General features: G+C 40.2%; 1 protein-coding gene across 1 annotated transcript in view; it reads left to right on the top strand.

Annotated features, from left to right (window-relative positions):
• Apbb1ip (amyloid beta precursor protein binding family B member 1 interacting protein) overlaps nucleotides 1-26,711 on the top strand; it is a 97,363-nt gene that overhangs the window by 58,810 nt on the left and 11,842 nt on the right. Inside the window, 4 exon segments of the mRNA XM_021654601.2 lie at nucleotides 701-822; nucleotides 16,458-16,544; nucleotides 17,637-17,780; nucleotides 23,208-23,318. Of these exon segments, the coding sequence (XP_021510276.2) occupies nucleotides 701-822; nucleotides 16,458-16,544; nucleotides 17,637-17,780; nucleotides 23,208-23,318 (464 nt within the window).

Raw genomic sequence — 26,711 nt, 5'->3', positions numbered from 1 at the left:
GCCCTCCCTCATCTGAGTTAAGTGCTTGCTTCTTTGTTTCTTTCCGGGGAAACAAGGGAAGGAAAAGCTTGCTTTGCCTTCAAGCTGGGTGTTTCAGAGAAATGGGTTACCAGTTTCACAGTTTCGTTCCAAAGCTTAAGTACGTGGGATCTTTTGCCACGGTATTTACTTCTGCTAAGAATGATTTAAAATGAAAAACAAAATGCTAACTTTTAAAAGCATGATACAATTGCCCAAAATACTGTAATTTCCATCATTTGTCATGTCAAAATAAATTTTAAACTTGACACTGACATATAAAAGTAGTGCTATTGTGCACTATTGTCACAGGCGGGGATATTAGTTCACCGAGCAGGCACTGGAGCGCCCCAGTTCTCCTGCCTCTTTCTGTCGACTGCACAGAGAGTGCAAATGGCTGGTTCAGGAAAGGAAATAAATTAGGGACAAGTACACAGTGGGCCTGAGCTGTACCGTGCAGGAGGGAGAAAAGGAAATGAGCAGGGCCAGTGACCATTTACGTGTCATTAACATAGTACCTACCTTCCCAACTTCAGGTACCCACCCTTTTTGTAGTACAGGAGCCTTTGGCTGAATAAATTCAAACATGGTTTAGTAAGGCTGCCAGTCTTCAGAAACTTTGTGAGCCACTGTGCATAACTCAGTAATAGACTCTTACCTGAAATATCTTTTATTTCATCAGAGAGAATTTTTGAAGACCATGAAAATGTTGTTGAAGTTTTATCACACTGGACGAGAGACACAGAAAACAAAGTACTGTTTTTAGAGAAAGAGGAAAAATATGCTGTGTTTAAAAACCCTCAGGTAAGATGGCCCACATTTCATTAAACTATATAACAAAAGAAGTTTTTGTCACCTGTGTACTGACCAAACCATAATCTCAGGAAATCTCACAAATGTGTTTTTTTTTTTCAAATAAACACAAACTTAGAAATTTTGAAAAATCTATTTTTTTCATTCAAAATTGAAAGCATACCTATTTGTTATTATCTAACCCTCATCTTTGGTCTGAATCTCTATTAGGCTCCACCCGCCTAATAGAGATATACTTGATATACTATATAGAGATATGCTTGATATATTCTAGATTATTGCAGAGATTTCCACCTATATATTTGATATACTATAGTTTATTTTTTTTCTGTTGCAAAGCACCATATTTCTGTAGTTCATATGTGTTGTTTATTGATATTTTGATAACTAAGGAAAGTGGTACTAGGGGGTCTGAGATCCATAACCAGCCACCATACTTTCAAAAATAATGAAGAAAGGGAGATTTAGTTACAGTTTGGGGCAGAGCCTGTGAAAGACATATACTTTATAGAAAAATAAAGGCCAGTGGATTTACATGTATAGATTTAGTCAGAATGGTATGAACTCTGTTCCCTGGAGCTCTGCCGATGTGGTAGCTCATTCCTTCTGTCAGCATAGGCCCCCTGCAAGTTTTTAGAAACCACCCCAAACATTGTCATTCACAGGGTCCCTGCCACACTGTGTAAGGAGCAGCTGGAAAATATAAAATTTATTGTGATTTCCATTGGCAGTTGACACAAACACAAAAGCATTGTTCTTATATTTGAAAGTGCATCCCTCAAGTCGCATATCAGGAGGCCACCAAAAAATCTAAGCCTTTCTAGGAACAGCCTCAAGCAGCTGGAATCATATGAGAGACCTCACATAACCAGAATACCAGTCTGTGCTGCCTGTCACCACACACCAGTGAACAGAGACAGCGACTGAATCTTTAGTCTAAGCTGAGTTACTCACAGAGGCAGCAACCTGGAAAGGTAGATAGCAATACCCTAAAAGGTCTGCCTTTCTCACCCCATCCCATACTTCGTAGAGAACCCTGAAAGGCAATTAAACATTCCAAAGTGTAGCCTTGCCCCTGTGGTCAGGGGCCACCATTTTTTCTGATTCAACATAATTGGGCTTCTCTCCTGGCCTTCTCTACACTGTCCTTTGCTACATGTTTCTCTGTGGAGCTGAGCTCATAGCCACACAAAGCTACTTAGTCTCAGATTCCTTCTGGGCACCACTTAGACCAAAGACTCACTCAGTAGTGTGTGCATGCTGAGCTCTTGTTCACAATATCAGGTACCAATGTGTCCTTATGTAAAGGGACCCTATCTTTCCTCTTATCCCAATAACATTTAAAAAATTCTAAGAATGTTACTGATGGGAGTGATATCCAAGATCATTCAGATATCTTTCCATTTTGCAAAAGAGGGGACTGAATCTCGAATCACGAACAGAATTAGAGTTTGAGGCAGGCTACTTATGGGAAAATAGTCTTCCGCCTTGCATTAGTTTTATCATTGCTGTGGCCAAATACCTGGTGGAAACAAGTTAAGGGAGGGGAGGCTTATTTGGCTCACAGGTACAGAGGTTTCCACCATTGTGGAAAGGAGGATATGGCAGAGCCTTCATGATGTGGTAGACAGGAAGCAGGATAGGGCAGTTTGTTGGTCTACTCTGTCCCCGCTGGGGTGTCTGGGCTCTTCGAGAACAGAGCCCAGCCAGGAAGAATGAAGCAGAATCTGAAATGGGTGGGGTCTGCAGGATTCCAGTCCAGCTGGGGTGGGGAGGAGGAGTTACAGCTTTCAGTCGCTAAAAGCACTTTGTCACAGTGGAGCAGTCGGGTGGCCAGTGTCCCAGGGGTGCCTGACTGCTGCAGCAAGGGCTCGGGTCCCACCAGCAAGGCCATCAGGTAGGCAGGTCCTCTGAGGATGCAGAGGTGTCCTCCGAGGATGCAGAGGTTAATGTCCAAGATTAAAAAAAAAAAAAAAAAAGCTGTCTCCGAACCAGCCCCTCAAGTGTTACAGCTCAAGTGAATCAACAGCTGTTAGACAATCTTCTGAAAATGAGCTTGTACCCGTTTATTAGTGAAGCAGCTTCTGTCCTGTTATTCCATGGTGAACAAGTACGTTATAAACCTTGGGGTGTAGGGAGGGGGTTTGGGGTTGGTTGTGGCTGGCATGCTGGTGGTACTCTAGATACATCAGGGGTCAGATATGTGACAACCTGAAGAGCTGGGATTTGCCAGGTTACATGTGCCAGGCCATGCAGGCTCAGAACAGGGAAAGAGTGGTTCTTACTCCTACTGATCTCAAGTTTGAGATTTCTGAGGTTTGAACATGTTCCACCTTACCAGTTCCATGCCAGTTCTCCTGGTGGCCTGGTCCACATGCCCCACAGAGTAGTAACAGAAAAAGACTAATGTAAGACAAATCCTCAAAGACATACCTCCAGCCAGCACCCCAATACACACAAACAACGTTCCACACCTTTCTCAACCTCATATACCACTCCACCCCTTCCCAAGACTCTATTCAGACTGTGAACCATCAGAGGGTTGATCCATTAATTTAATTGGCTCTAGTAATGCCCTCATGGACATCATCAGAGAGTGCTTTAATAATACCTTAAGTGCCCCTCAATCCGGTCAAACTGGCAAAGTCAAGCACCAAATAAATGCCCTGTGCTGTTTTCTGAGGGAGGTCCTCCCTGAGATACATGGTAGGAACGGACAACAAAGTCATTAAGACATGCCAAACGCTAAAAATGTCTATTTTTCAGCCTTGGCTGATCATTCCATTTTAAATGCTTGTACTAGTAAGAGTGCCAAATCGGGAGATGTAACAAAGAACTATAATTCCATGCCAAAACCAAGCTGGACTCTTATTTCTTTCTCCTATAAAAGTAAACAAATTTAGTAGAATGTCTCTGCCACCCTCAATATCTGAAGTCTATCTACGCGTCCAACAGAGCTCTGTCTAACAGCCCCTCTAATCTATAGAGAAAGTGGAAAGAGCCAGGGGAATTTATATCCAGGCTTCTTTCTCTTAGACACCTTAGCCATAAAGGAGCTACAAAAGAGCCTGAGGATGTGATTTCTATATAACAACCATATGCACTATATTCAAGGCCACCATTTTGCAAAACTTCTTCATGAAACACCCTTTATATTGAGTCTATGAAAGCACTACCCAGAAATTCTGCAGTGCGCCCACGGTTAAGAGGAGGAAGGAGGCGTACAGCTGGCTGTAGTGTCTGATTAAGCACTCTCATGCCCTAACGGTACAGCCTATAGACTTCACAAAATGAATACATTCCTTCAACTCATACCTTCAAGAGGCAGGACATAAATGAGGCTCTTAGTGTCTTTTCCCAGTATTTAACCCCCATTATAGTGGCAGTCAGTATTTAGATCTTTGTCTCCTTAATTTTTCTTTATTTTGGACTTTATGTGAGATGGAGTCATATTTTCACTGTTGTAGTAAATATATAATGATGAGTGTTGGGCTATCAGTTATTATTAGCTGTAAGATTATCATGGCAGTGTTATTTAATCCACTATCACAAATAATAGAGACACAGACACCTGTTAGATTTATAATTGCCGTATTTACCTTGGGCCAGACAGATATTTCACTTACACTGTCTCAATATCCTCACCATCTATGCCCCAGCCCCCATCCAATGCCATCCACTTTAGTCCTCCTAATCTGGTCTACCTTCCATCCATAATCCCAAGGTACTTGCTTATATTCTTCATGTGGGCCTTTTCGAGCCATTATTGGAGCCCCTCCTCTCAGCTCACATGGTTTTTTCTCCACACTAACCCACCATGGTGTCCTCCTTCCTCCTCTCCATCTGTTTTTCATGATTCTCTCTTGGACCCAAAAGCCCTGGAACCCTAGTCATGCCTACCCCATTCTGCCCTGCCCAGGTACAGGCCATTTAATGAACAATCAGGTAGGTTTACACAACACGGATAGGCATACCCAGATCTTGAGGGCTAGTAACATGCATCAGACCAACTTCCAACAGTTCACATTTATGTTTAGATTTTACTCTCACTGATACCCAGAGCATCAGTTTACTTTTCCTGCCATTTAGTATTCTATTGGGTGACTAAACCAAACTCCATGTGTTCATTGTGCTGCTGCAGACATGTGATGTGTTCCTAGTGTGGCGTTTGAGTAGTAATGCTGAACGTAATCATAAGGAAGAATCACGGATTAGGTGTTACAGAGCGCGTCTGCCGCATCCTGGTTAACTCCTTCGGCCTGTTAATGTAGAAACAAACAAAGCATGGAAACAATGTAGAACTGTCATGGTCACTATTGGGAACAGTCCTTTCCTTTTACACAATACTTATGTGAAATCTGCTTTGTAAATAAACTAAGTCATGTTGAGGCAAAAATATAAAAAAATTATTGAGAAAAGAAAGTAGTAATGCTGGTGTGAATGACTCATATATATATTTAGCTTAACATATGCAGACATTTCTTTTGCACATATATTTATGAATGAAATTACTGGGATGTAGATTACGTTTCTATTTAGCTATGCCAAATGCTGATAGGGAATTTTATGAATATGTTTTAGGTTGGCTCTCCCTTTATCATGGTATAAAAACCCCTATTGTTCTAGAGTCTCAGAGCATTGATGTTGCTTTTTCTGGCTAGCTTGAGTAAATTAATAATAAACTCTAAGTCACCAAGAAGCTCCACCTCAAGACCCAGCTATACTGCTCCTGGGCATATGCCTGAAAGATGCTCCACCACACAACAAGGACATTTGCTCAACCATGTTCATAGTGGCTTTATTCATAATACCAGAATCTGGAAACAATACCAGAATCTGTCCCTCAACTGAAGAATAGATACAGAAATTGTGGTACATCTACACAATGGAATACTACTTAGCTATTAAAAACAAGAAAACCATGAAATTTGTAGGCAAATGGATAGAACTAGAAAAGGTCATCCTGAAGGTCATCTGAGGTAACCCAGAACCAGAAAAAAAAAAAAAAACATAGTTTACACTCACTTAATAAGGATATTAGCCATATAATACAGGCTAAACATACTAAAGTCCACAGACCTAAAGAAGCTAAATAACAAGGAGGACCCTAGGGAGGATGCTTAATTCTCATTCAGAAGGGCAAACAGGATAGACACGGGAAGCAGTTGAAGAGAGGGAACAGGAAGGAAGCCTACAATAGATGTTCTCTGAAAGACTCTACCCAGCAGGGGATGGAAGTAGATGCTGAGACTCACAGCCAAACTTTGGGCAGAGTGCAGTGAGTCTTATGGAAGAATGGGGAAATAGAAGGACCCAGAGGGGACAGGAGCTTCATAAGAATACCAACAGAGCCAACAAATCTGGGCCCAAGGGTGGCCTGCAGAGACCAATGAATCAACCAAAGACCATGCATGGAGAGGACCTAGACCCCCTCCTCAGATGTAGCCCATGGCAGCTCAGTCTCCATGTGGGTCCCCTAGTATGAGTTGTCTCTGTCATGGACTCTGTTGCCCGCTCTTTTATCATTTCCCCCTGGCAGGCCACAGAAGAAGAGGAAGCAGGTAGTCCTGATGAGACTTGATAGGCTGGGGTCAGTAAGTAGGGGAAGAGGGCCCTCCTTTCTGAGAACTAGCAGAGGGTGATGGGGTAAAGAGAGAGGGAGGATGGGACTGGGGGGAGACAAGGGCGAGGGCTACAATTGGATGTAACGTGAATAAATTTGAAAAAATGAATTAAAAAAAAAAAGAAATCAAAACACTTCCTTTTAGTATCATTTAATCAAGGTAATGCCAGATCTGAATTCTCTACTTCACTGTGTCTTTCATCTTCTGTCTGTTGTATGGGTCTGAATCTGTGCTTACCTGTCCTGGCTCTGTATCTGTCTTTCCCTGGTGTCTATGTTTGTCTATCTCTGCTGTGTCTGTCCCTATCAAAGTGATTTGCTCTATCTTTACTGAACAGCAAAGAAAGCTTCACATGCGGAAGTCATGAGGGATAATTACAGAAATTTTTAACAGGATTATTTACAATTTACAGTAGTTATTCCAACTAACCCAGATAACAAACAATATTACTAACATCTGTTTACCAATCAATATTAAATGTTGTATATTGTGTTCAACATTTATGGTATAATTTATTTTATAAGATTGCTTTCAACCTTTATTGCTCTCAGCAAATAATGCACATGCATTACTCCAGGGTTCAGGGCATGGAAGACAAGACATGACTTTTAAGATTGCAGCTGTGCATTATCTTTGGATATAAAAACTGTCCACAGCCAGGAAGCAGAAGAAGATGAATACTGGCACTTCATTCACTTTCTGAGTCCAGTTTTAACAATGAAGATTAAGCTTCTATAACACAGGTGGCATGGAAACAGAAAGGAAGACTACCTGAGGGGGGGAAGAGCCAAGCAGGAAGAGATGGGGACGGTGGGGCAGGGCAGTGGGAAGGGGCTGAATGACCACAGAGGAAAATGACCTACATGAGTGAAAGTGTCCTGGTGAGTCCCATTACTTCACATATGTGCTTAAATTCTTAGTTAGAAAAAGAAAATGAGGAAGGAGAGAGGAAGAGAAGGAAGAAAAAAAGAAAAGGGAGGGAAAGGGAAGGGAGGAGAGGGGCGGAGAGGCAATCAAGATAATCAGGTACCTCTTCTCAGACCTGATAATGCAATTCGATCCCTGATTCCCATAAGACAGCGATGTGACCTGAACTCACACACACACAATAAAATAAATAATAACTTTAAAAAAATGCAAGCCAGGTGGTGATGGCACATGCCTTTAATCGCAGCAAAGGCAGAGGCAGATGGATCTTTGTGAGTTAGAGGGCAGCCTGATCTACAGAGTAAGTTCCAGGAAAGCCAGGACTGCACAGAGAAACCTTGTCTACAAACAAACAAAAAACCAGTACATATGTCCCAGAATATCAGTTCTGGAAAAAAAAAAAAAAAAAACCTATTAATCTATACAAAACTATAAAAGTGGGTCATTAGAATCCTGAAACTGAAATCTTCTATATTTGATGGACTCTTTTTATTAATAGTGTATCTGGGAATAGGCATTAAAATTAATATAAGGGGAAACTTTGTGCTCAATATGAGATTCAACAGCCAAGAAAGATTCTCCAGCACTTGTGGTGTGCTTACCCAGGCATAACTGCAAGGTTGCTTGTGTTGTTACTTCAGTGTGTTCTCTGACCAAGTTTACATCCCACTTCTCAATTTGTGATGGTGCCACTGCAGCGCTTCCTGTCCTAAGGAACCCACTGCAGCATGAAATCCATCAGTTACACTTTTAAAGTAATCTATGACAGGAAAGTGGTTTGATCTCAACCAAAACACAGAACTCATTTCCCATAAAGTCAGCCATGATAAAATATAAGTTTGTGGAGAGAAATCAGGATCTGCAAACTTGTAGGACAAACATGCTTAACTGGGGAATGGAGAGAATTTGAAAAGGATGACTTGTCTTGACTGGAAGTGATAACAAATCACCCCCATTTAAAAACGGAGAAAAACCAGAGTGTGTGCTAATGTCCCTGCTAATTGTCATCGTTGCATCCTATTTCACTTAAGAGCATTTCAGATCTCTTCAGAGGCCAAGGTTCTAGCCTCATGGGAGGTATAAGCAGCCTGTGAGCTAGCCAACTGCAATTTGATCCCTAATTTGATCCCTGTACTTGGGTGCAAGGTTACTGGGTGTGTCTTAGTTAGGATTTCTATCATTGTAAAGACACACCATGACCATAGCAACTCTATTGTTATTATTATTATTATTATTATTATATTTTAATTTTTTTAATTACAGTTTATTCCCTCTGCATCCTACCTGTAGCTCCCTCCTTCCTCCCCTCCCAATCCCACCCTCTTTCACTCTCCTCCTCCCATGCCCTTCCCCCAGTCCACTGATAGGGGAGGTCCTCCTCCCCTTCCCTCTGACCCTAAGCTATCAGGTCTCATCAGGACTGGCTGCATTGTCTTCCTCCCACAGCAACTCTTATAAAGGAACTTTAGTTAGGGCTGACTTACATCAAGGCAGGAAGCATGGCCACATGCTGGCAGGCCTGGTGCCGGAGGAGCTGAGAGCTCTACATCTTGATCTGCAGGAAGCAGAAGTGAATGCCACAGTAGGAATGGCTTGAGCATCTGAGACCTCAAAGTCTACCCTCTAATAAAAGACTTCCTCAAACAAAGTCACACCTACTGTGGCAAGGCCATGTCTCCTAACTGTGCCACTCCCTATGACCCTACGGAGGCCATTTTCTTTCAAACCACCACAGAGTGTTACAAGACCACACAAGTATCTTGTTCCCAGATCTCCCTTGGGTTTCTATCTCCATCCATAGCTATGATGTTTCCATTTTGTAGGCCTCCTTCATCTATTCTCATGTGGCCATTTATGGCCAACCTCAGATGACAGCTGCATATATTACTTGTATGCCTGTATAACTACTGGAAATTTGAAAAACTGTATAGCACCTCACACACTTATCTGTTGACGCCCTTTCCAATTTCCACCCCCTCATGAGTCAAGATTTTGCTCTGGGGCACAGGCTGGCTTTGAACTCACATAGTTCCTCATGCCTCAGCATCTCTACTGCAAGGATTACAGACATACACCACCACACCTAGCTCCAAATTTTTCATACATACTTTAAGTATCTATAAAGAATGCAAAGTATCATGTATTTTAAATATTTTAAATCTTAACTTTTAAAATGACCCTACAGATTCTAAGTACTGACCCATGGCAGTCTGACTCCCCTCGTTATACATTGAAGAAGCACACAAGTATGTTTTTAGAAAAGCTACTTTGCAGTAAAAGTGAGCAGGGGAAGCAGAAGTATCCACGATGTTCCCACACCTGCACAGCCTTGCCACCACTACCATCCTGAACCATTTGCTGTAGTCAGTGAGTCTTGTCGATTTCCTTTTCATAGATCAATTCAACACATTATGTTCACAAATTTAAGTTTCCAAATTTTTTCATTGTCAGCCGCCACACATTTTTTAAAATCACATAATTGATTAAAATACCAAAACATTTAAGATTTGGTATTTGGTGGGGGAACATTTTTTCTTTTATGAAAATGGTTTTTCTTCACACAATATTTTCTAATTATGGTTTTCCCTCCCTTTACTCCTCCTAGCACTTGCCCACTCCGCTCTCATCTGGGTCCACACCCTTTCGTCTTTCACTAGAAAACAAACAGGCACCTAAGGAACAATAATAAAATAAGATAAATAAATTTAGAAAACAAATCGAAATATAACAAACCAACCAACAAGAAAAAGAGCCAAAGAAAAAGCTCAAGAATTAGATGCTGAGACATACTCGTTCACACCTGTGGAAATCCCATTAAAGAAAAAAGCAAAACTGGAAGCCATCTCACACACACACACACACACACACACACACACAGAGAGAGAGAGAGAGAGAGAGAGGGAGAGAGAGAGAGAGAGAGGACCTGTAAGGTAGATGGGGTTGGGAGAGTGCTGATTTATCATGAGACAAAGGACTTGCAGACATGCTGTAGAGAGTTTTGTGTTAGCTGGGAGTAGGCTGCCCTTAAGAGTGGTTCGTTTTCTCAGCAAGACTCCCTTAGAGAGAACTAATTCTTCATTGCAAGTGGCCGTCAATTGGGAATAGCTTTTGGGTTAGAGATGGGAGGTATCCACTTCTCATTCAGCAATAAGACCCCATCTGGTGCAGACCTTTGCAGGCCCTCTAACTGCTGCCACAGTCTTCTGTGAGTCCATGTGTGTGCCATCTCGTGGTGTCTAGAAGAACTTGATTCCTGGTCTCCTCCACCCACTGTGGCTCTTACACACTTTTCACCTCCTTTTCCACATTATTCCCTGAACCATGAGGGGATGGATTTGATGGAAACATCTCTTTTAGGGCTGAATGTACCATGGGCTCTCATTCTCTGAATATTTCCTGGCTGTGGGTCTGTTTCCATCTGCTGCAGAAGGAAGCTTCTTTAATGATGACTGAGCAAGACAATGATCTATGAGTATAGTGGAATGTCATCAGGAGTCATTTTGTTCCTTTAGCAGAATATTTGGTTTTCCCCTAGGTTCTTAGGCTATTTAGTCTCAGGTTCTTGGCTACCCAAGAAGCATTGGGTATGGGTTTCATCTCCTGGAGTGGGCCTTAACTCAAATCACATACTGGTTGGTTACTCCTACAAGTTTTGTACCATGATTGCACGGCATATCTTGCAGACAGGTTACTCCTAATTAATTCCAAAATTAATCAATGAATGTTCTGAATCAATTATTCTTCTGTTTTTTTGTTTTTATGGATGTTGTCTTAGTTCATTTTCTATTGCTGTGATTAACACCATGACCAAAAGGGGAGGAAAGGGTTTATTTGGTTTATGTACCTGATCACAATCTGTCAGGGAAGGAACTCGAGCTGAGAATCTGGAGGCAGAAGCTGAAGCGGAGACCATGGAGAACTGGTGCTTGCTGGCTTGTTCTTCATGGTTTGTTCTGCTTGCTCTCTTATACCACCCCAGACACCTGCCAAGGGGTGGTGCCACCCACAGTGGGCTGGACCCTTGGCATCAGTCATAATCAAGAAATCACCCTACAGTCTTGCTTGCAGGCAAACTAAAAGTAACATTTTTCTCAGTTGAGTGTCCTCTTCCCAGATAACCCTAGCTTATACCAAGTTGACAAAAAAACATACCAGTACAGGTGTTAACTACTTTTTACAGATAAAAAGCTTTGAGAAAGTATATTCCAGTTAAATGGATGGGAATAGGAAAACACCATTCAGGCCTGTGAACTCTTTCCAAGTTGTCAGCTAAAAGTCACTGAAGGCTCAATGATTATTCTTTTCATCCATTGACTGGCAAAATAATTAAGTACTTTCCATTGTGAGGGAAGCAAAGCATTAGAAATCACTTGATTTTCAAAGGGATTTGTTATGAGTCTTCTGCCTTTTCATACCAGTGTTTCAAGTGATTCCTTTGTTTGGGCCTTTGAGCAATTAGGTTCTTGTGGTGTGCAGGGTGCCTTTTCTTTCTAAGGAGTGGAGAAGCAATTGTGAAAGAAGTTATCCATTATCTGGCAGGTCAGATTTAGAAATAAGGTTAAAGATGTAGAAGTTGATGCCAGTGTACCCTTGAAGAGGCTTACCATGTGCAGCAGAAGTCTTAGGTGTGCGAGCGGCTCCGACTTCCCGATTGCTAATTCCCTCAGTTTATAAAGCTGTTGCATCTGTTATAAAATAATAGTGTTTTGTCATTATAATCTTCAACAGTGAAGATTCCATGAAAGTGGGTGCTAGTAAAATCCCTGCCTGCAGTGAAGGGATTTAGCAAGTAATAACCAGTCAAGGGTTAAAGACAAAATTATAACAAACGTGGTTTCATAGATCTTAAGATTTTAGATTCAAACCAGTCTAGGCCAAAAATCATTTGTAATGCTCTACTACCCCCTACCTGATAGCTTATATTAAAGTCAAGAAAATGATATATAAAAAACAAGAGTATAAGCACAGCTCTACCTGTGTGTTGTTTGAACTTGGTTTCACCAGTTGGCCATTTACATGTATCTGAGATAAATCTTGCTCTGTTCTGACAGTGACAATAGTTTTACCAATGTTTAAAGTAAATATGAGGCCTTATAATCTCTAATAGGTCTTGAGGTGGCATTCCTTAACTTTGTGAAAAGTTGAAGTTTACTGATTAAATCAAATAATATCTCTTTAAATGAAAAGCAATAACAGTATTCAGTGAACTGGAACTATTATTTTTGAAAAGGATTATATTGACTTCATTACAAGCCAGTTTTACTTAAATCAGCGTTGTCCAACAAAATATTGTGTCCTGCTGTGTAAGTTAGATAATTGTACCCTGGCTTTGACCATTTGACCAGCAAGCAGGCCATTCTTCAGTGACAGGTTATTGAAAGGGGGAACCAGGGAGTCAGCAGAGTAAGAAAATAGAAAGTTTGGGGGTCAGGAGATGTTGTACAAGCTATGTTTTGTGCCAAGCAACTTTTATTAAGAAGCACAGCAACTTATCTACAATTTCTAAGGGGAAAATGGGAATCAGTGTGAAGTTATCATACAATGGGCCAAAGTCAATAGGAGACTAATGAAGAGGTGAATGTTGCACAAAAGGAACACAGGACATCCCAAGCACACACAATGGCCTGGAAACTGATAACTTCAGTCTCTTCAGGGGAAAAAAGCCAGTTTGCCAGGAACCAAAACCTTAATCCCTTGACTGGACCTTGCCAGGTCTGCCTCTGGGCAGGGATACAGAGCTAGGTTTTCTTTGTCCTTTCATCGGGACCCTGAGAAAGCCCGGGATTGGCCTGACTCCCCTCAGCACACATTAAAGGCCATGAGATGTTTTAGCTTGTAACAAATGAGGCAGTATTTATTTCTCTTTAGTAGCCTCTTAAATGTTTTTTGTTTTTGATAATTTCATACAATATACCTTAATAATATTCACACTCTCCCCAACTACTTCCAGAGTATACCTCAACTCCCTACCTACCCAGGTTTATGTTCTCTCTCTTCCCCACCACCCATTCCTTTCTCTCTCTTACAAGAAAATATAGAGTCCAATTGTGTTAGCTGACTGTTCCTGAAGTCTGGTTGGTATGTCAGGTGTCACTCTCCTGAGAAAAAAATCGACTTTCTCTATTATCACAGCAGTAGAAAGCAAACTAAGATACCGTCTCAACAGCAATCAAATGCTTAGATAGATAAGATGCCAACCTCAATGCCAAACTTAATGCCAACCTTCCCTCTACCATGCTGAAACTTTGTCTGGCTTGACCTTGTGAACAATGATGCCACAGTCTCTGTGAGCTCAGGTGTGAAGCCCTGTTATGTCTGGAAAGCACTTAGTTATTCACTAACTCTGGCTCTACCTCTTTCTGCTCTCTCTTCCACGTAGATCCCTGAACATTTAAGAGGAGGGACATTAAATAAATATCCCTTTTAGAGCTGAACATTCCAAAGTCCCCTATCCTCTATGCATTGACCAGTTGTACATTTCTGTGTTAATTACTATTTACTGCAAGAAGAAGCTTATCTGATGAGGTTTGAGTGTTGCATTGATCTATGAGTATAGCAATATGTCATAGGAGTCATTTTGTTGTTATGTCCATTTAGCAAAATAATAGTAGTAGCTTTTCCCATAGGATCTAAAACTTGTCCAACCCCAAGTTCTTGGCCTTATTGACAGTGTCGAGTATGGGTTCCATCTTGTGAAGCAGACCTTAAATCCAACCAAAAGTAATTGGTTGCTCCCATCACATTCATGCCACTATGGGATCAGTGAGCATATCTTGTCAGATAATTCCTATAGCTCACAGGGTTCACTGTCGAGTGGAATTGATGGTTACTCTTCTCTTCCAGTAGTGTGTCTAGCACCTGCCAGAACTATGAATTCTAGTCAGTAGGGAGGAAGCTTATGGTTAGATAGATTTCTCCATGTTCTATGACTCAGTTATGTGATGTCTTCAGCAGCAGAGTTTTACTGCCAACTTCTAGAATGTAACAATTAGCACTAGCAACCAACCATACTATCTAGGGATAGTATGTGAGAGTCTGTACCATTCTTGGTGCTGGGTGTTTTATTTGGTCTGGTTGGGGGTATTGCCCACCCCCACCTGCAGTATATAGCGACTTCATTCAAGCTCCTTTTATATGTACATATATATGTACATATTATACATATGTATGTATCTATAAGTACGCTTCTACAATAGTAGGTTTCCAAATGCTTTTTTCAAAAGGACTTCACTGTTAATTATCCTGCCCCCCTTAGATCCCTCCTCCAGCCTGTCCTCACATCCCCCACTCCATTTAATCCCCTCTCTTCCAGTTTTCTATAACACTGTATTCTATTTCCCCTTCCTTGAAAGACTCCCTCCAGCCCATGGTCCCTTATTATTTACCTAACATCTGTTGGTATTCTGAACAAAACACATATCTAAAACCTGAAGGCTAAATAACATTTATAAATGACAGAAAACATATAATATTTGTATCTTTTGGTCTGTGTTACCTCACTCAGGACAACTGTTTCCAGTTCCACTCATTTTCCCAAAAATCATACTTTTTAACAGCTGAATGATAGCCCATTGTGCAAAAGTAACCCATTTTGTTATCCTTTCACAGTTAATGCACATGTAAATTGATCCTGGTTGTTGGTTCTTATGAACATGACGAGCAAGTATCTCTGCAGTGAGGTACAGAAACCATTAGATATTTGCCCAAGAATGGTATAGCCACCGGATCTTGTGGTAGATCTATTCTCAGCTTTTTGAGGAACTAATTTCCTCCGATGATTTCCATAATGGCCACATTCCCAGCAGCACTGAAAAAAAAACTTCCTCTTTCTCTGAATCCTTATCAACATCTGCTTTCATTTGTTTTTGTTGTTGTTTGGGCTTTTGGTTTTGTTGTTGTTGGGGATTTTGTTAGTTTGGGGTTTTTTTTTTCCACTTTTTTTTTTTTTAAACCTTAGCCATTCTGACGAAGAAGAAATCTCAAAGTAGTTTTAATTTGCATTCCCAAGATTGCAAAAACAATTTGTTAACAATTTTTTATTATTTCTTGGCTGTTTGTATTTTATCTTCTGAGAACTCTGTTTTGTTTCAAGTTCTGTTTTATAATTGGGTTGTTTGTTTTCTTTATGTTTAGTTTTTTGAGTTCTTAATATGTTCTAGTCCAGATACTAGCCCTCTGCCAGATGCACAATTGTTAAAGATTTTTTTCCACTTGTAGACTGCTTCTTTTCTTGAACACTTGCTATCCAGAAATGTTTTTGCTTTATGCAGTCCTATTTGTCAATTGTTGGTCTTGAGGCTTTTTAAGATAAGCTGTTAAGTCGACTCTTTTTTTTCTTATTTGTTTTTAAATATTATTATTTTTTTTTTTTTTACTTTTGAGTGTGTGTCAGGAGTTTGTGTGTGCCATGTACATTAGGTACCCTCCTGTACCGAGACCTGAGGGCATCAGATCCTCCAGAACTGTAGTTACATGCAGTTGTAAACTGCCTGTTGTAGGTGCTGTGAACTGAATCTGAGGCTTCTGCAAGAACAGTAAACACTCAAGTGCTGAGCCGTCTCTCCTTAACATATATATCCACTTCATTTCAATTTTGAGAAAACACCAGCTTAATAGAACACGCCTCAAAAAAAAATACCATTCCAAACACCATAAGGGCAATAAACAAACAAAAAAAATGTACTAATATAACATCATGCATCCGCAGCCAAACCGCCCTCATTCCACTGGGCTAGGCAGTGGGGTACTGAGGTCAGCAGAAGACATTCTAACCTTATCGGTACGCCGTGCTTGTTCGCCCACGTAGGCTTCCTGGTGTTCATTGTTTGACAGTGAGGTTCTTGGCCTGTGGAATTTAACAATGAAATGGTGTCATACCCTTTCCTGATAATTTTGCTCTGCTGCCTGGGCAGGAATGAAGACCACGATTGAGCTGGGATGGTGCAGCAGTGGCTCACTAAGGGAGCTTCACCAGAGTCACTGCAGTTCTGCTCTGTTTGTCTTCTCTCCAGCGAGACTGGGAGCTCCGTGTAGTAATGAATACTTGCTGATATGATCTTTTAATGTTTTATCTAGAATTTCTACTTGGATAATAAGGGGAAAAGAGAAAACAAGGAAATCAATGAGAAAATGAATGCTAAAAACAAAGAATCCTTACTTGAGGTAAGCTTCACTTTGCAGAGTACAATAAACACAAAAGGCTTTGCTGGATCTGTTAAATTATTTGCTCACACACAGTGGAAAATTCTGAAACACACTATGAAATTTTCACTTAGGGTTTTAAATGCTAATTATTATCAAATGAGAGCAATGTAGATAATTCAGTGGCTTTCTGAGTCAGTTGTAATAAAGTATGACTTTAGACAAAATAGGTTGATTTCAAGAAATTCAATAAATGATTCTTTCCCTAAAATGAATCCACATGATATGAATCCACAATATTCACTGTGTCATATATGTTCTACTTCATGACACTCACTGTGACATGTATGCTCTACTTCATGACACTCACTGTGACATGTATGCTCTACTTCATGACACTCACTGTGACATGTATGTTCCACTTCATGACACTCATTGTGAGATGCATGTTTCACTTCATGACACTCACTGTGACATGTATCACTTTATGATATGTGGCACACATATGTTTCACTTCAGAAGGGCTCTATGGAATCAGATACAAGGATTTCCAAATCTTTGTCTTCAGTGAGGCTCTTCTAGCAGCCCCAAGTAGAAGTGTGAAGTCTAGAGACAGAAATGACTTAGGGATGTGACTGCATTGGTTATTCATGTGCGAATGGCAAGAACACACTTCTGTGAGCCTCAGTAGGAATCATATGTGACCATCAGGGAGATTCAGAGAAGAGATGAATGCCCAGCCCTTTTGATGCTCACCACTGGCGTACACACCACAAGTTCCTCTTATTGGAAGCTATTAAGGCAACTGTGCTAAAAAATGAGGCCCTCCTGGTCTCTCACTTGGGCATCCCAGAGTCCCAGGCAAGTTGGCTTTATTTGCTCCCAGCATAATAGACGTTTCTCTTGAAAGTTTAGATTTTGTGATCCTGGGGTGAAAGAAGTCTTCACATAGAACCCATGATCCTGTGACACTTTGTCCTTCCTTCTTCCCCACTGGCAAACAGCACATAAAGAAAATGTGTTCAATCCATTTCCATCAGAATTGACTTAACTGGGACTGTTCTTTAAATGTGAACTGAGTGTGTATTTTATGCCTCTGTATTCCAATTTCAGGAAAGTTTCTGTGGCACATCCATCATAGTTCCAGAACTTGAAGGAGCTCTTTATTTGAAAGAAGATGGAAAGAAATCCTGGAAACGGCGCTACTTTCTGCTGAGAGCTTCTGGAATTTATTATGTTCCCAAAGGAAAGACTAAGGTCAGTCATCTTTCAGTTAGTACAACAAAATATCTGAGACCATCAATTTCTCAAAAAATACAGGTTTATCCCTTAGGTTCGGTAGTGTGTTGGGGGGGGGGTCATTGCAGGAGATGGGGTAGAAAGATTGGAAGAGCAGAGGAACAGGGAGTTTGCTGTAAGATTGTGTCTCCTAGGAATATCAAAAGCTACACCCATAAAGTTTCACCAGCACAGCTGCCTAAACTGGAGCTGAACAAAGAGAACAATAGAGATGCTAATGCAGATGGGGAAAGCCATTGAGGCTTCAGCCCTCTACAAAGAATTATGAGCAACTAGGAATGCTGACCATGAGAGAAATAGTCTTCTCCCGGGAAGAAAACACCAACTGGTTATCCAGTACCAAAGGGTCAGCCCTGAAAACATACAGTGTTGTATTTAGAAATGTATGTTTATACACATAAATATGTGTATATACATGTTCACGTATGAACAATTAATGAAAAAGAGGCCATGAATTTGAAAAGCAAGGATGGGTAGATGGGGGGGGGGGGCGGAGTGAGGAAAGAGGAATGGGGAAATTATGTAATTATAAATCTCAAAACTTAAAATGAATATTTTTAAGACAAAATTGGCTTTGTTCTGGAGATCAGCCTTTTGTTTGTGCCTGTTGGCAGGCAGCCCCTCACAGGGCGGGACAGGACAGAAAAGCCATTACCTCAGCATTTGCTGCTTTGTGGGTTCTTCTTTCTGCCCTTCTCCACCCCTTTCCTTCCTCCCTTTCAACCCCCTAACTCCAGATAAGGAAGGAAAAAAGGATAGAAAGAAAAGGAAAGAGATCCCAGAATAAAGACAGGGGTTGGAAAGGGGGTGACATTATCCTTAGAGCACTTCCTGCTGATTAGGGGTGCTGAGCTCCCTGAGGCAAGATTTTTGCCCATCAGATGTCTAATTTCTAATTGTTGTTTCTTCTTTGCACGTGACTACCTAACAAACCACAACCAACAGCAACCAACAACCAACCACTGGTCAACCAACAACCCACCCTGCCTCTCAGGGCCCTAGCATTTATATGATCTCTGAAAAGTCTCCAGAATTCCAAACATCACACAATTGCAGAAACTATCTGCAGCTGGCAAAATTACACGCCTTCCAGAGGCAAATCATAGTCAGCTGTTGTGAAGCTGGCCCATATCCCCACATCTGGGATTAAACAAAAACATACTCTTATACCAAAATTCCAAAATTCTCACTACACCTCAGGGTCAGAAGCAAAAGTGAGGAGAAGCCAGAGTCCCACAACCCCTTCTGGGAACACCTCACCAGCCCACTCTCTTCTGCTGTCTCTACCACCTCCCCAGCATGCCACAGGCCTTAATATATGACCCTTTTGGGGCGGTTCCAGATCGAAACTACCACAATCACACAGAAAATGATAACAAAGTACAAAGTAAAAATGGCACTTATATGAGAAAGCATCTGATGAGGGCGAGACACATCTATGAGGAGGAAATCGATAATCTAAGCTACCAGGTTAGCTATGGTGGTTCCATGGGTTCTGTGGTACTACAAAATCTACACAATATATGCTGTACAGTACAAAATCATTGCGGCACACTTGAGTTTTCTGTAGCTTTCTCTTGAACATGAAAATAAAATTACGTGTTTTAAAGTCAGGGGTCATCCTACCAAGCCTGGCTTACTCTAGTCTGAAAAAGTTTTTCCCTCATATTAGCCCCCTTGTTCCGTGGTCACTATGATCAAACATATTTTATCTAAAATCTTAGAATTCTTAAGATCTTCATTAAATTTACATCTCATGTTTTAAACAGTCAGTGTTCTCAGAGGTGTACTTATTTCATTATGTTTCTAACTTATCAGAGTGTTTTAGACATCATTTAAGTTTTGCGTGGCATTCTGGGATTATTGGCTCACATCTACAAGCATGTAATAAACTGTTGTTCTAAGTCTGATTTTAACACTGGCTCTGATCTTTAACCTTTGCTGAGGTCTTTTTTTGCAGAGTTGGGACAGTCTGTTTTTGTTCACCTATAAAAAGCTTTAGAATATATCTCCTAGGGTAAGCAGAATACAGCTTCACAAGATGACATGTTTATGGACTACAGATTTCCTTAATCAGAATTATCCCACATACCCAAGCAGGTGACGTCACTACTGAAGCGACCTTGCTGTCTCTGTGGCTTATGGGTAACTCTTGATGCGAGGCTGATGCTGCCCACTTAACCTTTTACTCTGGTGTGACTCTTAGACCTGATACTTCCTAACTCCGCCACCTTATTCCAGTCTCACACTGGACATGCATCATTGCCTCAAAAAAGATTTGTTTTATTTTACAACAGATATGCCCTAAGCAGTTTAATATGTCATATAAATAAGCCTAGAACAAACACTTCACAAGTAAAACATCCCTTGTTCATCTTGAAGTTGGGCGATTTCTCTCATTGTTGCCACGAACATTGGGGAAGAGGTTAGGGAACAAAGTCAGAAGGACAGTCATTGAGAAAAGTCGCAAACCACATTGTTCACAACTGGCTGTTTTCACAAGAGAAGACACTTGCCTAGAAAATCATCGTGACCAAACAAACTGGCAAGTCACAAATCATTTTTACTTTATATAAGCAACATACAAATAAAACGTAATTCAAGATTCTGTGCAGAACAGGAGTGACAAGTGTAGAATAAATACTAGTAAAATAAATAAAAATGTTCAAAGTATATATTACATACAATAAAACACTTTATAAAGAAAGTGGTTCTATAAGTCTATGAAAATTCTAGTTATATTTCTTTTACTTAAGATTCAAGGACTGACTGCAAAATTAATAAAAAAGAAATGCTGTCCCCAAACAGAGCCCATGAAACTGTGGAGAACATTGATCTAAAATTTCATTTATCAGAGGTTAAACATTAGATTACAATAAAAGAAAGCAGTTATAAATGAACAGATCAACGAAGAGCCAACTAACATTCCACAGAATTCTACAGAATTCTATAGCAGTGGAAAAACAATGTAGAATTCAAGAGAATAAATAGTATTGAAATAATTGTACACCCATTTTCAAAAGTTTTCTACTTCAGCACATGAACCAAATCAAATCCTAGTTTAATTAAAATGTCTTTAAAATCTACCCTAAAGTCAGAAAAGAAAAAGAAAAAGAAAGAAAATATTGAATTGATATCTTTGTAATTCTGGGGCACAAAGACAAGTCAAGAATAAAATTCAAAATTACGAAGAGAAAGGTGACAGCTTTGAACACATAAAGTTGTTTTAAATTTCTTATGGATAATGATACCAAACAAGACTTTAAGGATTAGCTACATGGTCAGACATTTGTAACATATATTACCAACTGTAAATATCCATCATGTGTAAAGACTTCACCAAATCAACAAGAAAAAAATAACATGCTCACAAACAGCAAAAATTATTTAGTAAGAATTCCCGGGAAAAATATAGAAATTAGCTTAGTGAAAGCTATTCCACCTTACCAGTAAATGTGTTAACAGACTGACAAAATCAGTAACATTGACAATGTTGGTGGGAAGAGGGTAAGAAAGCAAGACGTTCTTGGGAATGAAGAACCTGACCATAAAATGGTACAGTCAGGTTGAGACTAGCTGGTGAGTCCTGTGTGATGTAAGGGTTGCATAGGCAGGCCCTTTTGGACAGAGGTTGCACCTTTGGTCACCTATCCGTGGAAATACTCACATACACAACGTTTTTATAGCGGCAAAAGCTGTATTAATCTCTGATCAACTACAGTACAGTAGTTAGTTTTATTTATACAGCAGAATGCTGTGCAGACATCAAGTGTCAAATATCTTCTCATGCGTTGTGGGTATACGCATGCAACTGTGTCCTAACAAGGAATGTGAACAAGTAAGGAAACAGTGTTTGTAGTGAAAGCTCATGTGTGATTTAAATTTTCAGAGTTTCATACAATGTATTTTGATCATATTCACCTCCCTTCCCTCAACTTATCTCGTATCTGTTTCCTTTCCCTACCCAGCCAGCTTTCTGTCTTTTGTTTGTTTTAACTCATTGAGTCTAATTTCTGTTACCCGAATCCTCTTGGGTGTTTGGCTATCCTCTGAAGGATGGTTGGCCTATCAGGAGTCACGCCCTTAAAAAATCCTGGCTCTCCCTCCCGCAGCAGCTTTTTGCCCATTTCTCCACCCTATGCTGGGATTTTGTTTGGCCTCTGTGAGTTCCTTATGTGCAACTGCCCTGCTGAGTCCAGAAAACAGCCTTTCGTCACCCACTGCCTTGAGTAGAGAACTACCCTGGCTGCACAAGCCTTGGGTTCCATCCCCACTGAGAAACAATTATATACATAAATATGTGAGTAGGTATATATGTGTATATATGTATAATATGTTTATACAATTATATATGTATATATATAAGAGGGTCTATGCCTAACCTAAAGAGAAACAAATAATTGTTAGATAGATAGATAATAGATAGATAGATAGATAGATAGATAGATAGATAGATAGATAGATAGATGATTAATAAATAAATGCAAGAAAAACTATACTACAGAACATTTAGGATTCTATCGATCTATTTTACCTGTGGTACCTCTAAAGAGGAATAAAAACAGGAAGAAGGAGGAGCTGATAAAAGAAAATGTGTATGATATAAATTTAACTGTGGTGAGTGTATGTTGTTTTGTAATTAAAAATCAGAAAAGAAAAATAATCCTGCTTTTCCTACAGGAGTAAGTTATCATGTATGGTATAGAGTTCCTGGTCTGTATTCTTTGTTCAGTAACTAGGTGGGGTTCTAGAACATGCAGGAAAAGGCAACAAATAGCAGAACAAATGTGTAATCGAGGTGGAACCAAATATGTAGATTAGGGGCTGCCATTTTCACAACACATTTTATCCACAGAGAAGAGGTCTCTGTTTCCATGGCAACCCTGGCAGCCTAAAGAGAAGGCATGAAAGAGCACGGAGCGCATGCTGATTTCCTAAATATCAAATTTACTGCTCATTGTGCATTCTGAGGGGACTTGCTTTTTATTTTTCTGATGCTTAGTCACAAATCCCACTACTGACTTCAAATAGCAAAAGTCACAGTAAAGTTCCCGACAGTGGTCATCACCTTGTTGTGATTTTATCAGTAACAGCAGTGCGTGGTCAGTTGATTCTCAGTCCAAGCGTCCAGGAGAGATGCTCAGACAGCCATGTCATCTTTCCTTCCCTTGCAGGACCCGCACTGAGTGTCATCTTTTATGCTGGCTTGGCTTAAAGAAAACTGTGCACAGAAGATGTTCATATAAATTATCTAAAAATTCAATATTTTATCTACTAAAAGAACGTTTGTTGCAGTATCCAAAAAAAAAAAAAAAAAAAAAAAAAAAAAAACTGGGGAAATTAGTAACTGCCATATCAGCGATTTTTTTTTTCCTGTCTTCTTAGACATCCCGAGATCTGGCATGTTTTATACAGTTTGAAAATGTTAACATTTACTATGGGATTCAGTGTAAAATGAAATACAAAGCACCCACTGAGCACTGCTTCGTTTTAAAGGTATGTCATGAATTACTGATTTAAACTTCTAAGCCATTTCAATTATTATTTGCTTTTAAGGAAAAATGTTAAGTATTATTTCATAAAATTTAAGTATGGTATTCTAAAATGTGTAGCTTTAAACCAAAATAACAAAGTACGGTATATCTATCAAGTTACGTCCCCCAAAGAGTTCACCTGGTCCTAAAATTTTAAATCTGTCCAGGCCTTTATCAATTCTGGAAATATAAGTTTCATATTTTGAACAAATTAATTTAAAATTCCACTAATAAAACAGACCAGTTTTCAATTCTTTACTAATTGTATTTTTGTTCCACTGTATGAAGTTTTTTATATGATCTTGCCAATGTTTTATAGAAAAATAATACAGAGAAGAAAAACTTAAAAAGGCTGTAAACCTTTTTTTTTTTTTTTTTAAGTCTCATGTATCCCAGGCTGGCCTCAAGGTGGCTATATAGCTGACGCTGTCCTAGGCCCCTTGATCCTTTTACTTTCACCTTCCAAGTCCTGGAGCTACAGGTGGGTGGCACCATGCCAGGCCTGGGTTGTAAAACTCTTCAAGGTGTGTGTTGTCAGAAGACGATGTGCATTACAGAGGTTTGATGTAGCTTACACATTTTAAAATTAGAATCTCAGACCATGATGGGTTATTGTTATAAGTACACTTGATGTACTGAGTGTCTTTTGACCTACAGAGCTCTGGACTTAAGACTAAGGTAAATTTGTTTGCATTTGTTCTTGTCTTTATATAATAATTCAGCCAAGCCATTCAATAATTTGTCTCTATCAACAATTACTATTGCTTATTGTAATAAAATATTTTCTGGAATTCCTGGCTTCGTTAAGGACTCAATATTATATAGCTTTTGTTTAAACATACTGTTCTTTCCATTACTGTGTATCCAACGTTTCGTAATTTATCACTAATTTTAACAATGATGAACACCGTACCAACCTAGTCATCACAACACTTTCCTAGTGGTTCTCATCCAGACTTTTGATTCTTGGTTATGTCTAGAGGCATTCTGACATTCATAACTTGAGACAGGTACCAGGCACTGCTTACTGGCATCTAGTCAAAGGCAGAGCCATTAGATATTAATAATGTACAAAACAAGCCCGCACTGGGTGACATGGCCCCAAATGCTGACATGGCTCCTGTAGAGAAATCCTGTGGTCATCAGGTGAGACCCAGAACCATGGCTGTAAAGGGACTGAAGTGACGCAGAGAGCTGGATTCCCTCCCTCCTCACTCACTCACTCACTCAGCAGTTACTGAATGACAGCTATCATCTGAGCACATTCCAGGTGCATAGTAAATGAAGTAAACCAAATGCATAATGATCCCTGTTTTCGAGTTTATGGCCAGTGTGAGGGACTGGCATTGAAGAAAAGCATGTGATGACCAGTAACAAATCATATCGCTGTGAATCTAAACAGAGCAGGATATGGGACAGAGCCCACCAGAGCTAGGGCCAGGATCCCGTGGACCCCATAGTCCGGGGAAGATAGTGACATTTAGCAAAAGACATAAATGAAGTGAAAGGGAGATAGTAACTGAAGAGAAAACACTCCAGGAACAATATCCCTAAGTACAAAGGTCTTGGGGTCCCACTGTTGGGATCAGGAGGAGCTGGGAGAGCACCCTGCCTCCTTCTGAGTTTTGCACATCTGTACCCACTGCTTGTGTTGTAAGGATGGTGATGATAATGGCAGTTTTAAGGCATTCCGTTCATGGATATAGAACTTGAGCTCTAAGTGCCCAAGTCCAGATGAGAGCTCAGCAGTGTGGCTCCGGTGCTGTTCTTCCAGACACTTTTTGCTAGGATTCCAGATTATTAGTGATGCTGCAGCCCAGAATGGCTGTCAGTAGCCTGGGACTTGCCTTATTCTCATGGATTTCCACTTAGGTAAAGCTAAGACTTGGCTGCAGAAAAGATTTTAGGATGAGCTTATTTGAGGTAGAGTTGGAGTTTATTTACAAGAAAGATTAGAATACATTTATGCACATGAGTTGATAGAGGATCGGAGTGAAATGAGAAGACATGCTTTGGCATGGCTATGGACTTCTCAAAGAAGAGCGATCTCCATTTTAGTGACCTTCATGTTATGTCTTAAGAGTTGCTAAGAAATGTTTTCTCTCTTCTTCAGTAAGTAAGAGTATAGTGTAGTTCCAAATGTACTTTGATATAGGATTACAATCTGGTAAGGCAAAAACGTCAGCCACGAGAAATGTATAAGGCATTTAAGACATGCCTTTTACTATAAATGGGGTTTCTGCTGAGATTCAGGGAAAACTGTAGGTTTAAAGCTGGGAATGCAGAAAAAGTTATACACACTTGGCTTTGAGTGTGGTTGAGTGTGATTCTTACCTTAACTGCTGCTGCTCTCTCTGAGAATTTATATTCCTTGTCATAGTCCAGCTACTACCTATATGCAAAATATTCCTAACTGTGGTAATGGGCTCACCACTTCTCACCTGTAGTAACTACAAATCCAAGGGGTACCTGAACCATCACCTTCTAGACAATGCCTCCACCTCCTCACCATCCTTACCAATCCCTTCTCTTAGTTTTCTCTCCCCAAATTAATGATCCTGTCACCTCTGTAATACTTTTCCACTCACTCCTTCCCCAACACACTACTTACTAATTGACTTAAAGACAATAGAAATTTAGTGCTCTTGTGTTTTAAAATCAGCGTTGGGGGAAAAGTGCTTGTCATGCAAGCCTTGAGTTCAGTTTCTGGAACCATGGTGATGGAGGGAACTGACTCTCAAAAGTTGTCCTCTTATACACACACACATACACACACAAAAGGCTAGAGCTCAGCATGGTAAGTTCCAACACTATGGAGTCTGAGGCAGAAGAGCCCTAAGTTCAAGGCTACCCTGGGCAGCATGAGATCATGTCTTAAAAAAGAACAAAGGAAAAAGGCCGAGTTACTTCTAAAGAAGTCTCAAGACTTTTGGATTCTTCCCTGGGTTCTGGAAGTTTGCCTCAGCACTTGCATTTCTTTTCTTGCAGCTAGGTGATGCCAGCCCCCTTTGCTTCAGCACTTGATCATCTTCACTGGGCATGTCTGTGTCTATTCTTCTCTTCTTATAAGGAAGGAGCGTGATGGGCACACACTAATTCAATGTAACTTCAACTTAACCTGATGATATCTATCAACACCCATTATGCACAGTAGTGTGACATACCTTTTACCTCAGACATAATTCTGCAATAGGCACCTGTTTTACCAAGCTATGAACTACAGAGAAATCACCCTTAAATCCCTTCACTCTCCCACTTCTCATCCTGAAGGTCCTTCTAATTTTATATCAGTGTCTCCCACTTGCTCCTTTCTCTCTCTCTAGTCATTCATCAAGCTCAGCTTCCATGTCAACTT

This window comes from Meriones unguiculatus, chromosome 7 (assembly GCF_030254825.1).
Source record: "Meriones unguiculatus strain TT.TT164.6M chromosome 7, Bangor_MerUng_6.1, whole genome shotgun sequence".
Taxonomy (NCBI): Eukaryota; Metazoa; Chordata; class Mammalia; order Rodentia; family Muridae; genus Meriones; species Meriones unguiculatus.
The sequence above is the reverse complement of the archived record's forward strand: the minus strand, read 5'-3'. Positions and strand labels throughout refer to the sequence as shown.